The following is a 14706-nucleotide window of genomic DNA, read 5'->3' on the forward strand; positions in this document are numbered from 1 at the left end:
ACCATATAAAATGAAGTTAAAGGGTCTTTCTTTTCTCTTCAGTTAATATGTATTGCATTTTTTTTTATTTTGTTTTTCAAATTTATCTGAAGGAAGAGATCCAGTTCCATTTCTTTTATTTAGAATATAAACATATGCTTTTTCAAAGATTATGCCAACATTTTTAATAGTAAAAGTGAATAAACTGCAAACTAATGATTTAATCAGCAACTTGATCATCTATCTCTCCAGCTACATAATTCAAAATAATCCAAATGCAACAACAGAGCAGACGTTATCCCTTTTCTGATGCTGTAACCTGCCTACAGACATTAAGCGCAGATACTGACAACTATTAGGTTCTTATAATTTATTTAGCTGGACTCCATACCTGCACTGTAAAATTATTCGTTCTTTCATTAATCCTGTAAATGATCTGCACAAGCATTCTACTTATTCTGCTCATTTTTTACAAGTTCTATACCCTAGGATTGTACATGTATTAAAGGAAAGTTCCATTGTTCATGTGACTATTCTGTAAATGTATTCACTTGATTTACTATATGTGATTTTTAAACACCTTACAGTTTTTGTAAATATGTTAATGCATAGTCCTACCTCATGCATACATTTTAGCTGAAAAAATCATCATGCCAAGTTTAGAAATGCATAAAAAAGTGAATACAGCATTGTGATTATAATACACCTTTGTTTTACTGAATATTCATGTTTTATCCAACAGTTTCCACAAAATGTATTATCGTTTTGTAAGAGTCATGATATTTGCCATTGAAGAGATTAACCAAAATCCCAGTTTGCTTCCAAATATAACACTGGGATTCCAGATCTATGATTCGTGCTACACTGAAGTCCGAGCACTACAAGGAGCTTTATGGATTTTGACAGGAAACAAAGAAACCATTCCAAATTACAGTTGCCACCCTTCAGTCACACATTCTGCCATTGTTGGTGAAATGGCATCCAGGCTTTCAATGACTGTATCAAGAGTGCTGTCACTGTATCGTTATCCACAAGTATGTGAGTATTACAGCACAGATCCCTACATATTGTTATAACCAGGCTGCATATCAGGCTATGTATAACCCACACGTAAGCAAAATTACTTACACATGACTGTAAGATAACAGAATTCTTGTGGGTTGGCATAATGATTAAGGTGTTTACTTTAGATATACAAGGTGCAGGGTTTGATTTTCATGTTTAGGAAGCTTGGCCGCACTTAAAAAACAGAACCTTGGGGCCATTGGCCTAAAAATTAACTATAAACTATTGAATTACCATAATGTTTGTTTCCACACCATATTAGTAAACTGGTTGTCAACCCACTGCAGTAATATCATTTTAGAAAATAGCTGTATTTGTCTTATGTCCTTTATCCAGTTACAAAATGATAAATTAATAAAACATTACTAAAAGTTAATTTAACATTCCAAATGAAGTATCTCCAAAGGTGTCAGTATAAGGATATAGGTGAAAAGTGATGTTTATAACATCTTCAGTGTGCTAATACTGTTTCTCAAGTCACATTATTTTTGCATTAGTGGAAATGTGTGTTATTTTTTCAGGAGAGAAACTCATTCAGTGCATTACTTGTGTCACTGTCACAAGAATATACATCATGCCTCATATAAGAATAAGAGCATTCATGGCTGTGGCACTTATGTTAGTGCTGAATTTAAGTTGGTGTATTAGGTCATCATAACAATCTAATTTTATTTGATATTTACAACTTATGAAGCACTTTAGTGTCAAACCATTAGGCAAAAATATGCTATTTGATCAAGAATCTAATTGCATGTGTACATGCATCTTGTCACATCTGAATTTTCAGAAAGCAGTTAGGACTAAAACCATTGATTTTTGTATTTCATTGAATTCCCATCCACTGTTAGAGCATTTGCTGTAATGGTGAAGAGATTTTGAGTGGCAGAAATCAGATACTAATGGCTGGACAGAGAAGCAAAGCTGTCAGTAATAAGGGTGACTACTGGGGTGCACAATGTTAGGACTGGGCCCCATTTATCTTGTTTTGTATTCTTTTTGTGGTACAAAAATGACCAAAGATGACCAAAGGGGTTAACAGTATAAGCAATAAAAGAGCACTTATAGGATTGAAGTGTTCAAGAAGACAGTGGGATTTTAGAAAGGGACGATTGATTCCTGAGTGTTGTGGGTAATGACCTAAAATGCATCATAAATTCACATGTTTCTTAATATCTCAACAACCAAGTAAAACACACATAGCTGCTTAACCTCATAAGAAAGTTCACAGATGGATGAACAAAATGCTGTTGACAGTATGTCTGTAGCTTCTGTGGCTAATGAGATATGTATGTTAATTTCAAAATATTGCATAATTAATTTTACAGTGTTTATTATGACTTCCAAGCAGGGGTGGCTCATGCAATTGGGCTGCAGGACTGCAACCCCCCCAGCTGAAATCAAAAAAGAAAAGAAAAGAAAAGAAAAAAATAAAAACAAAAGCGAGTCACGGAACATCGTGCATGTGCATTTGCAGCATTTCCCATTATCGGGACTGCTGTTGAACCAGTCTGGAGCATGCGCAAAGAATCCAGACTGTCTCACCAGCAGTCCAGATTAGGAAGACAGCATTCAGCAGCAAATATCCCAGAAGTCTATGTAGTTACAACTGTATAGACTGGAAGGGGATCGGACTGCAATGTCTGCAGGCTGAGTAGCACCCAGCTTGCTCTGCTCTCTCGGGAAAAACTAGGACGAGCCTCGTGGGAAGGGGAAGGACTTGCTCTCATTGCGGGCTTTTGTACTGAATGGATGGATGTTACAGAAGTTGGGCTCAGGTATAGAAATGCAGGAAGGAATACAACGGACTTTGGAGTGTGTGTGTGTGTGTGTGTGTGTGTGTGTGTGTGTGTGTGTGTGTGTGTGTGTGTGTGTGTGTGTGTGTGTGTGTGTGTTTGTGTGTGTGTACAATATTTGAAATGTAAGAAAATTCATTCTGACAAAAGGAAAAGCCATGTTTAGGGTATAGTTCTCTTTTAAGCACATTAGTAGCCATTTTCTGAACATGTGATTTAGTAAGCATATATTATTTGATTTTTTTCCTGCTTAGACTTTGAAAATTCTGACCCTCATTAAAAATGACCTTTATCAGCTGGGAGGTACAGTAAGTGGGTCATGTGTTACTGTACACCTCACTAAGTGCTATAGTTCAGACGTGCACTGCTCTCAACTGTGCTTGGTTATGCAGAATGTCTCTGAGTTTTCCCTCATATTTGTGCTCTACCCTTTGTAAAATAGTTTTTCTGGTCAAATACTGTGATTATGGACTGCCAGTAATGCCATGTGTACTTCTTATTGTTTATGGAATGCATGGCATCGCAAAACCTGCTATTCTTTTAAGCTTTTAAGTGAATTAGTGTAATATTTAAAAATGTGTTTGATTTTTGGCCTTTGTATTCCAATTATTTTTGTGTTTTTTTTTCCTGATTTTTGAACAAGAAGTGGTGAACTTTTGACACCAGTGTGGTGTAGCTGGGGGATTTGGAAGGAATTAGGAGGTATTGTATGTGGGATTAGGTACCATGGATAGAAATTGTGCTATGTAGCATCACTTTGTGTAGATTTTAATTCACAGTATATATGCTGAGGAACTTGGTCTGGACAAGTGATAGACTGCATTTATGTGTGTAAACATTTGAATGTCATGTTTGGGTGTGGGAGGGGTTATACTGGAGGATGGTAGATGAATGTTAAAATCTGAGTGAAATTTGACTGTTTTGCAATGCAACATTAGTTGTTTGCTTATATTGTTGGTTGAGCGGAGTCGTGGTTTAGTGATTTTTTTATGCTTTATAATTGAAATAATTGCTTAAATTCATGTAACATTATTGTTTTTGCTCCCTTATTAGTCAGTGAGCCTTTGCAGCTACATAGCTGCATACCCTACCCACACTGGTACTTTATATACCTACTGCACTCCTTTCCTTTATTATTGGGTTGTCCACCTGCATTGTGACCTATTTTATGTGCTGACCCAGGAAAAAAAATCTTCAACTAAAGTAGAAAATATGCAACATATAAAAAAATACAAATATATGCCAGTAATTAGTACAATGCAATACATAAACACATTAACAAAACCAGGTATAAGGTAATTCAGCTGAGATACCATGTAACAGTACCTGACATGCTTTAAGGCATTATTTGTTCTTCCAGTGCATTGTATAGGACAAGACACTGCAGAGTGTCATAAGCTCACTTTTAGTTACCATATAATACAGTGTGATAAGCTCGTGGTATTTTTTTAATGATTAAATCTTTGTATACCATTGTGTGGACATCTGGAAATTGAGCTGGATGTTTTGTAGGGGTTTATATTCAAACCTGAAAAGAAAAGGTTCAGGCACCTAGGCAGCGAGATTTCTCCCTGTGGTACATTTGATTGGGGACACATGGCTAAAGTGACATTCAGCTGCAGAGAATATGGCTGTTTGCAAATTCCCTGTGGGCAAAGAGAAGCACACATTGCCATGCCCACAGCTTTATTGACTGAGTGCTTGGAGGTAGATGAAGTAATGAGTGTTGTGCTCAGTGTATAGTACATACTTATACTTATACTCTTATCTTATCTGCAACAAAGCTGTTCTGTTTGTTCACTATTGTTTCTATAAAAACATTTCTTCAAGTTTTCTTGAATATTCCATAATTTTTTTTAACAAATGTACCAACTTATCTCCTGTCACCTCACTCGAGGTACTTAAATGTTTCTGTCACATTCCCCTTTGTCTCAGTTTAAGGCTGCACCTGCTGAGTTTTATAAGTTTTCTTTTTATGTTTGCAGGTACAGACCACACACTGTTTTTCTCTCCATTCCATGTGCTACCTGTATCCTAGCTATACCATGGTGAACATTTATTCTCCAAAATAACACAGAATGTTCTGGACAGCTCTGGACAGTTCATTAATAGGTGCCTATGTAGAAGAGTAATTTTTTCCTTTTCTAGGTTTTATGTAAAGTACATTACACATTCCAGGGGATCAAAACCAAATGACTAAGGATGGAGAAACAAGGAATTCTGAAACACCATGGCAGTTCTCTAATATACATTCTAGTTGAGCTGATTACTGTTGTGAATCAGTAATGAAAGACATGCTGAGAAGAGCAGCATCTGATTTAATATAGTGTTCAGATGTAAACAGTAAATATTTATTTATTTCTACTGGTAAAGGCCTAGTTTAGTCCAACTACTCCCCCCCATTGAACACAGCAGTCTTATTTCTATTGTGGGCAGCACATTGACATAGCAGCTAGTGTTGTCACCTCACAGCAAGAGGCTGGCCCAGTTTGATTTTTGGATGGGGTGCCTTCTGTTCAGAGTCTGCATGTCCTCCTGTGTTCATGTAGGTTTCCTCTGGGTGCTCTGGTTTCCTCCCACATTCCAAAGACATGTAGTAGTAGGTGGACCAGGCATTCTAAATTGGCCATAGGTGTGACTGAGTGTGTGGTGAGGAAGAGCTACTGTGGCAGGGCTAGCCAGCCATGTGTGTAAAATTTTGCTCTAGATGACTGCAGCTGTTGAAGTGACACCCCAACTCCATCTAAACTCTCTAATTTAAACCTATCCCATTCTTCTGTCAGTTGTTTTTCTAGTTACCTCTCCAACAGACAACAAGCTGTCAGATGGAAAAAAGCCACCTCCTCCTTCCTTAATACACCTACAGGCATATCCCAGGGTTCCATAGTGGGCCCCTTACTGTTTAACATTTTCATAAATGACTTTCACCAAAACATTCCTAGTGCTAAACTGATTCAATACACAGATGACTCTATGATCATCTGCTCCACCACTCCCACCTCCACTCTCTTAAAACTAACTCAGGTTGCTTTTTCTTATACCGAATGCTGGATGATAGATAATCACTGATTACTCAATGCATCAAAAACTAAAATTATGTTATATTCCCCTTCCAAAAGTACCATTATAGACAAGAACTCATTCTCCATTACTGATAAAGAATACAGGAATCTCACAAACAACGTAAAAACACGAACTCTGGAACCAAACAGGACAAGTAAAATAACGCTCTTTATTTCAGGAATCACGTTTTCGCTCCCACAACTGTAGAAGCTTCCTCAGTTAATACAAATTAATTCCTTAACAATTCCTTTTATATACATTAAAATCATGATGTCATTTCCTTTTATTTTATTTTAAAGCCACAAACCCACCGCAAAGTTGCCATAGGGTGGGTAAAGACATCATTTCATTCAAAAGGTGACACTTCATACTTTACTTAACAGTTCCATCCTCCCACATTTATAATATATTAAATTACAATACAAATTTAATAATCAACATTTCATTATATAAATCAATTAAAATTTTTGTATATAAAATAAAATAAATATAAAATATTAATTTTAAAAATTTATTTTACTCTATACATATATGTGTATACTTCCCAATATATGGATCATACTCCATCTGTTTTTATGTATATGCATATGGGTATAATGTCCTTCACTTATCTCATATAACTTTTATATTTAAGGATTACTGAGATGTTACAGGATTCATTTAATCCTGGGTAAGTGAAGGCATCTACACCAATCTGCCACTCTAACTCTCTTACTTCAAGTAACAGAGTTTGAGGTCCACCCCTTGCTCCAGTTAAAACCTGCTCAATGCCCATAAATTGGAAACTATGTCCAATATTTTGCATAACATGTTTGGACAAAGCATTATCCATCTTTTTGTTATTTATCGCATAAAGGTGTTGATATATTCGATCACTCAATTTGCGATCGGTCTTCCCGATATAAAAACAGGGGCAACAAGTGCAAAAAGCAATATATATCACAGATTTTGTAGTGCAATTAATTCTTGAATTAATGGTATATTTTTTATCTCTGATTGTAAATGAGTTACCAACTTTCAAGCAATTGCATCTATTACAAAATCCGCACATAACTGTGCCAGGTTGTCTGTTAGAAAATGTACATAATCCAGGTCTCTGTAATAGTTCTTTTAGGTTTCTGCCCCTTTTAAACACTACAGACGGTTGTGGTCCTAGTTTTTGAAGCAATCCAGGGTTATTGAAAATAAAATACCAGTTTTTCTTTATGATATTCCATACATCACCGATATGTCTATTAAATGTTAAAACAAGACTTGTCCTGAATTTATTTTGACTACAGGTTTCAATACCAGTACTGTTATGGTCTAACCCGTTTTCTAGGGGTAGATCTATAACTTCACTAACATCCATGTTTGGGGTTTGATGTTTACATCTTAACAATGGCTGGTAAAAGCCTGTATTCCGTTTCATGGAGACCTCATAAATTAATTCATCAATTAAATAATTTGGGTACCCTCTATTTATAAACAATTCCTTTAAAAAGGAACACTCAGCCCTGAATGTTTCAATTGTACTACACATACGTACGGCTCTAACTAATTGTCCTTTGACAATAGATCTTTTTTGTTTAGCCGGGTGGTTACTAGAGTAGTGCAAAAAAGCGTTACAGTAAGTAGGCTTTCTATATATAGAAGTCAAAAAACAGCCATTTACCACATCCTTTGTTAATTCAACATCTAAGTAGTCAATAACATTATTAGAAAACTTGTGAGTGAATTTTAAAAATGTGCTGGAGTTGTTCATAGACTCAACTAATTCGACTGCTTCACTTTCACTACCCTTCATTAAAATAAACACATCGTCTAAAAACCGTGTGTAGTACTTTACATTTTTAAATAGGGGATTGTTTTTCAATGTAGCCTTTTCCCAGTAAGCAACTACTAGGTTCGCCACGCTTCCCCCGCATGGCGAGCCCATAGCTATACCTTTTTTCTGTAGGTAATATTGATTGTTAAACAGGAAAAAGTTTGATGTTAAAACAATATCCAAAAGTTGTGAAACCAAAGAGATCTCATTTTTTGTAGCGCCCAGGCCTTCCAACATCAATGCACTCCATTCAATTGCTTCCTGGTGTGGAATCGATGTATAAAGATCGATTACGTCTATAGTCAAAAAATTAAGTGTAGGTTCAAAAGTAATGTTATTAATTGACTCTAGAAAGGTCCAAGAGTCCTTACAGATCTCAGATATTTGTTTTAAATATTTTGAGATGATGTCATCAATTACTCTAGCACATGGGTGGGTAATGCTACACCTACCGTCAATTAATGCTCGCATAGGTGGATTCAAGATATTTTTGTGCAGTTTTGGGCACCCAAACATGACAGGTACTTTAGGTGTTACAATATTGATGAAATTAAAGATATCAGTATCTATTAACCCGTCAATAAGTAAGTCACGAAAATAACCTCTGATCCTTTTGTAAGCCCCCATCATTTCATTGTAGGACGCATTTATATATGCGTCAGAATCTAAAATTAATAGCATTCTGTCAACATATTCAGAGTTATCAAAAATGGCTACCCCACCCCCCTTATCAGGTTTCATCACCCTTACTGCTAGTTCTCGAAGGTTGTTTAATGCTTTGGTTTGTTCATATGATATATTGCTGTTAGAATCAAACCACTTTAATCCATGGAACAGATACCTAAAATCCAGTTCACAAACATTTTCAAATATATTCAGGTTAGGGTGTAGTGGGGGGTTAAATGTGCTAGGTAATTTAAAGGGTGGTGCCTCACCAAGGGGCCCACTACTGAACAGTAACTTTAAATTTAACTTTCGGACATAACACTTTAAATCCAAAATAGTTTTTGCTAAATCCAACTTTTGGTCAGGTACAAAGGAGAAGCCTTTTGCTAGCAACTCAACTAGGTCTTGATCTACATTACACGAAGAGAAATTATACACTTTAAAATCCCCTTCTTTATTCAATAAGATAGTAGGTCTTTCTAATCCAGTTGCTAAGAGTTCGTCACCATCAATATTTTGAATATCATCTGTCCGTGCAAAATCACAGGGAGATGTTAAAGTATTGGGGGAATCTAATTCTTCTTGTTCCACCGATTCTGGCCATTTTTGTTGTTGTTGTTCTTCCCCCCTAAAAAAGGCTTTTGAAACCTTTTATTTGTGTGGTTTCCTTGGTTGTGCTGTTGAGAAGCCTTTATCCTATTACTTCTCCTCGGCCCTTGGTTGGAGTTAGTACTGCTCCCATTATTGTCAGCAGTAGTATTATCATTTACATTACTGTCCGGCTCATCAACTAGAAAATTATCTAAGTCTTCTGTCACATCATTTGGGTTTCCTTCATTTATCAATTGTCTTGAAAGATTTGGGTAAGCCAGTCCTTTACCATAGGCGTGTCTGTCTCTCACTAATTTTTTAGATTTAGTGAGTTTCAGTTTAACCATGAGCGCATCGATACTTTTAAAAATGCGCTCATAGTCATATTTGTAACTACCAAAGTCCATGTCACTTTTGATCATATTGTCAAGCTTTTCAGTATCAATGAATAAACCACTAATGTAGGTGTTGTAATATTTGACCATTAGTTCTAATAATTCTAGACCTTGTCGGTCGAAAAGAGTTGTTAAATCTTTCAAAAAATTACAGTCACTGAAAAGGGTAGTGGGTCTGAACGAATTTCTCAGGCCCTTCGGTATTATTTTTTCAGAAATGCATTGTTGGAAGTAGGACACTTCCAACTGTAACTTTTTTATCTTTAACAACTTTTGGTCAAACAGTTTTAAATTCTCACCTATATTACTTGAAGAGTTGCCTGTAGCTTGATCTAATAGTCGTGTACCCGTACCATCTTGTGTAGCGAACCCAAAACAATCCACATTCTCCACCCATGTAGAGAAGGAAGGCAACTCATTAGTTACCCGGTTGTAATTAGGGACAAATCTTTCCGTCGTCTGCTGTCTTGATCCTGATGTGTTGTCAGGTGCTCGTTCACTATTTAATGATCCATTACCAGTCCGCAAATCAGTTGTTGTAGTAGGGAAACTTTCTACTACCTCTCTTCGTGTTAGGAAGGTCAAATCCGTTCCACTTGGTGTTTGTAAAGGCGGTCCGTTAGGAATGCTGCGACCATTAGTTGTTTGTTGGCCAGTACTTATTTGCTGGCCTGGCGGGATGGAACAATTAGAACTGTTCGTAGTACCATTACTTTGTGTTGCGCCAACAATGTTGGACCATGAAAGTCCAATGTTTGCGCCTCCAGTTCCGCTTTGAAATGCCACGTTTTTCTTCTCAATTGCGTCAAGCCGTTTATCTAGCTGTTCAAGACGCTGATTTAGTAGTCCCAACAAGGAGGCAACGTTCAATGATTCATCCTCCTTATTTGATTCGCTGGAACCAAACAAATTCGGTGTCCTCGGGCTCCCAGAGGTTCCGGTCGACATACTGATAAAGAATACAGGAATCTCACAAACAACGTAAAAACACGAACTCTGGAACCAAACAGGTCAAGTAAAATAACGCTCTTTATTTCAGGAATCACGTTTTCCACGTCATTCTCCATTACTAGTCAAAACAATACCTCTCTCGAGGTAACATCCCATTCAAAGTTTCTAGGAGTCCTTATTGATGAACAGTTAAAATTTAATACCCACCTACTAACCAATATACTACACCAGAAGCTAGGCATGCACTACCGCCATAACTGCTATATCACTCCCACTACCAAACTTGTATTCTCTAACATCTTCCTCATTCCTTCTCTCCTGTATGGTGCCCCACTTCTTACCAACCTTCAAGCTTATCTAAAAACAAAGCTATCCTCCTGTTCTAACACAATTTCTAAGTTTGCTACCTGCTATAAAGCCTCCTCCCACCACTGCATTGCCCTACACAAACTAAATTGGTTCAAACTTCCCAACCATCTTACCTACATTCAACTTACTCATGCCCATAAACTCATCTTTAATCCCTCCATCTGCCCCTGCCTTGTCTCCTCCTTCAAAATGCACCTACCCAACAGACTTCTAAGATCCAGTAACCAGAATTTGCTTGAACTGCACAAGCCTGCTCATCCTCCAGGCAGACACCTACTATCCTTTTCCCTAGCTCGCCTCTGGAACTCCCCTGCCACCTCTTATTCGTACTACTGACGACCACTCTACCTTTAAGACCCTGATTCATTCCTATCTCAAAACCCTCTGGGAATGTTCCTGCTCTCATCCCACATGACTCACCTCTTTTTTCCCCATTCCTCATACTCCTTTACTTCTCTCTTCTCTTCATCATACGGAGCTTCTCTGACTACCATCTTTATTTGTCTCCTTTACTCCTACTCTTGCTCTACTTTTTTTTCCTTATTGTCCCACCCTTCTTACATTCAACAGTTAATACCACTTATCCCCACCCTACTTTAACTCTGCTAAGAATCCATGTAAAAATGTAATGTCAACCCTGTGTTATTTCACATTGTAACAAATCTAATAGGCATATGCACCAGTGGATATTTCTCATTTTAATTGACTTAGTTCTGTGTGTGTGTGTGTGTGTGTGTGTGTGTGTGTGTGTGTGTGTGTGTGTGTGTGTGTGTGTGTGTGTGTGTGTGTGTGTGTGTGTGTGTGTGTGTGTGTGTGTGTGTGTGTGTGTGTGTGTGTGTGTGTGTGTGTAATGGCCCAGTTGCTATATGATGGTAAGTAGAGAATACTGTAGGCTTGAACTCTGTACCTTGGACCCAGGTATTAAGAGCCTGAATTCCCTACCCACCACCATTTGTAAACAAATTACAGATTTTTATCTCATATTTGTTCTGTTCCTCATAAAATCTGTGGTTTCTGTATTTTATTGTCTTTACACAGTCAGTGGTGCAGTGGTAGCATTGTTGCCTGACAGCTAAAGGTTCTCTGGTTTGATTCTTGGCTGGGGTGACTTCTGTGTGGAGTCTACATGTACCCCCTGTGTTTGTGTGGGTTTTCTCTGGGTGCTCTGTTGTCCTCCCATCTTACAAAGACATGTGTCTGGAGTGTTTCTCCCTGGGCCTCTGCTGTAAATTGGCTTTTGTTCCAAGTCAGACTTTCCTGATTAACAAATGTTAAATAAATAAAAATGACAAGCACTTGAATTTCAGACTTCATATTCTTCAGAAAGTACATGGTAACACAAAACCTTTCATTCTAGCAATTTTCTAAGTATATAAGATGGATATTTGAAATTTGTCCCTATTTTTGGAACTGTGTTCCCCCATTATTGGCTTTGTCCAGGATTTTTGTGCTAAGGTTGAGAGCTATGGTAAGAACTGAATTCACTGAATATGGTTGGTGGCTGTATTCCCCCATTACTGGCTTTGTCTAGGTGTTTTTTTGCTGAGAGGTTGAGAGCTATGGTGAGAACTGAATTCACTGAATATGTTTGGGGGCTGTATTCCCCCATTATTGGCTTTGTTCAGGTGTTTTGTGCTAAGAAGTTGACAGCTATGGTGAGAACTGAATTCACTAAATGGTAGCCATTTTAATTTCAGTCTTTCTCTCTTTCACAAAACTGCTGATTTGGCATAGTGGTATGTTGCTTTGACTGTTTTTGCAGGGTCCTGAGTTCAAGACTTTGTAGTGAAATGTATGGTGGTAACACAGCATTTTATTCTAGCAACTTTCCAACATTATACAAGCAATGTTTAAAATGTGTCCCTGGTTTTTGGGCTTTTGTCCCCCTTCCCCCAATAAATGTTGGCTTTTTCCAGATTTCTTGTGCTGTAAAGTTCAGAGATACAGTTGAGTGTTGAGCAGATTTTACAAGGAGCAGAGAGCTGCAGGGGAACAAAAGTTTAGTGCTGGTTATGCTGAGTCTACTTGCATTGTTAATAGCACAACAGGTAGTATACATGCTTTTGATGCAGAAGGTTGTGGGTTCTACTCCCACAATAGATAGATTCATTGCTGATACTGTATTGTGTTGCAAAGGGGGTGGATGTTGCAGTCTTTTGTGGCGAAGATACCTAGTAACTATGAACCTGTTATCCATTTGCCATGCATTCCCTATTGCAATATTACTAGCTTATCATTTTTTTAGTGTAACATAGGCAATTTATTCCTCAAGGGCAACAGGCACTTTATTTGTAGATGAAACAATGAAATATAAAGTTGTTTGCTAGCAGCAACCTCTTCATTAGTTACAGATCTCTCTAATGTGGAATTATTTAGATGACTTCTACTTCTTCTTTTGCATATTTACTAATACTGACGGACTGTAGAAGTTTGAGTAGACTTTTATGATGGAAATGTTCTGAATTGGGCAGTTTTGTCATTACTGGTGCATGCATTTTGTTGTTTACTGGAAAAATGTTCAAAACAATAAATTTAAAACGCCCTCTAAAATGTACTGTATTGTACAAGGAATATAATTTAATACAATCAGGAAGGTGTATCAAACAGCATGTGTATGTTTCATGTGCAAGGGGCCTGTAATTTGAAAACAGCCCAAAATTAATCTTTATCTGGCACTGGCAAAATGCATTTTCTTTGAATGTGGGTTTCAATGCTGTTTCAATGGCAGAGAAGTTTTAATGCTAAGTCGGTTTTCATTGTGAGACTGCATTGCTTTGTTTCACATATATCTATTAGTGTTTGTGCTGTAAAATGCAAAATAAAACTGAAGTCCAAATCATCGCAGAATTAAAGTAGTATGCACATTTGTGTTTATGGTAAATGGGGTGAAATAGCCAGGTAATGGTTCACTGGAATGGCTGCAGGGGGGAGGCTCCATGCAACCATGATTTTGGGAGGTGGAAAGGGCGGCAAACTCAAAGACAGCTCCAGCTGAACTGTACCTCTCAACTGTCCAGATTTTTGCAGAATTAATAGATTTTTGCTTCTTATTTTTGGTTTGTGCCTCATAAAATTTTTGGTGTTCTGGCAAATCATTTAGGAATTAAGTCACTAAATAATGACAGACACTGAGTTTCAGACTTCATAACCTTCAGAAAAATCCATGCTAAAGCAAGACTTGTTATTCTATCAACTGTCTCAGTGTATACAATTTTTAGTACTGTTTATATGTTCCCCCAATATATTTTCTGCATTAACAGGTTGAGAGGTACGTGCAAATAAATTGCTTTATAGAATTAGTCATATCCAAACCTCTCAACTGTCCCCAGTTTTGGCTCAAAATATTGCTCTTCCCCTAATAATCCCTCTGCAAAATGACAATTTTGGAAGAAAACGTGGAGGGTTTACAATTAATAAATAACTGTAATAATCAGAGTTATAGATTACTTTTATTTCAGAAATGCATGTAGATTCTTTTATTTTGTCAGCTGCTCAAGTTAGCAGTACTAATATTAAAAAAAGTGTCCCTTCTTTGACAGGTTCCCAGCTGTACTGTGTGGCTATTTTATATTTTTGCATCACATTTTTGATCCGTTGTTCATAAAATTGTGTTTTTTTGGCAAAAGTAGTGGCAAATCATTAAAGACTGAAGTTAGAAAATAATGACTGACATTTGAGTTTCAGATTTCATACCCTTCAGAAAATTTATACTAATGCAAGACCTACTATTCTATTATCTTTCTAAGTTTATAAGAGCAATATTTAAAAATTGTTCTTATTTTTGGTCCTTTGTCCTACTTCTGTGTATGGCTTTGCCAGATTTCTTGCTCTGAGATTGAGAGGTATAACAAATGTGTCAGGGCCATCACAATCAGCCATAGACATTTCAAATTGTGACATACTTGTTGCACCCCACTCTCGCATGTAATGACTCTGGATGTGTCCAAGCAAAGCAAGGAGCAGTTATGCAGTGTAAATGTGCAGAGTATCCCCCCATCCGAGGTAGACACAAGTACTACAGTGGCTT

The 14706-nt window shown here is 37.2% G+C and overlaps 1 protein-coding gene across 1 annotated transcript in view; it reads left to right on the top strand.

The window, feature by feature from the left end:
• The first annotated feature begins 736 nt into the window (after positions 1-736).
• LOC122806385 (extracellular calcium-sensing receptor-like) overlaps positions 737-14706 on the top strand; it is a 103221-nt gene continuing 89251 nt past the window's right edge. The window contains exon 1 of the mRNA XM_044076745.1: positions 737-1013. Coding sequence (XP_043932680.1) covers positions 756-1013 — 258 coding nt within the window. The 5' untranslated portion in view covers positions 737-755. The remainder of the gene's footprint in view (positions 1014-14706) is intronic.

The sequence above is a fragment of the Protopterus annectens genome, chromosome 7.part0 (genome assembly GCF_019279795.1).
Source record: "Protopterus annectens isolate FY-2018-M chromosome 7.part0, PAN1.0, whole genome shotgun sequence".
Lineage (NCBI taxonomy): Eukaryota > Metazoa > Chordata > Ceratodontiformes > Protopteridae > Protopterus > Protopterus annectens.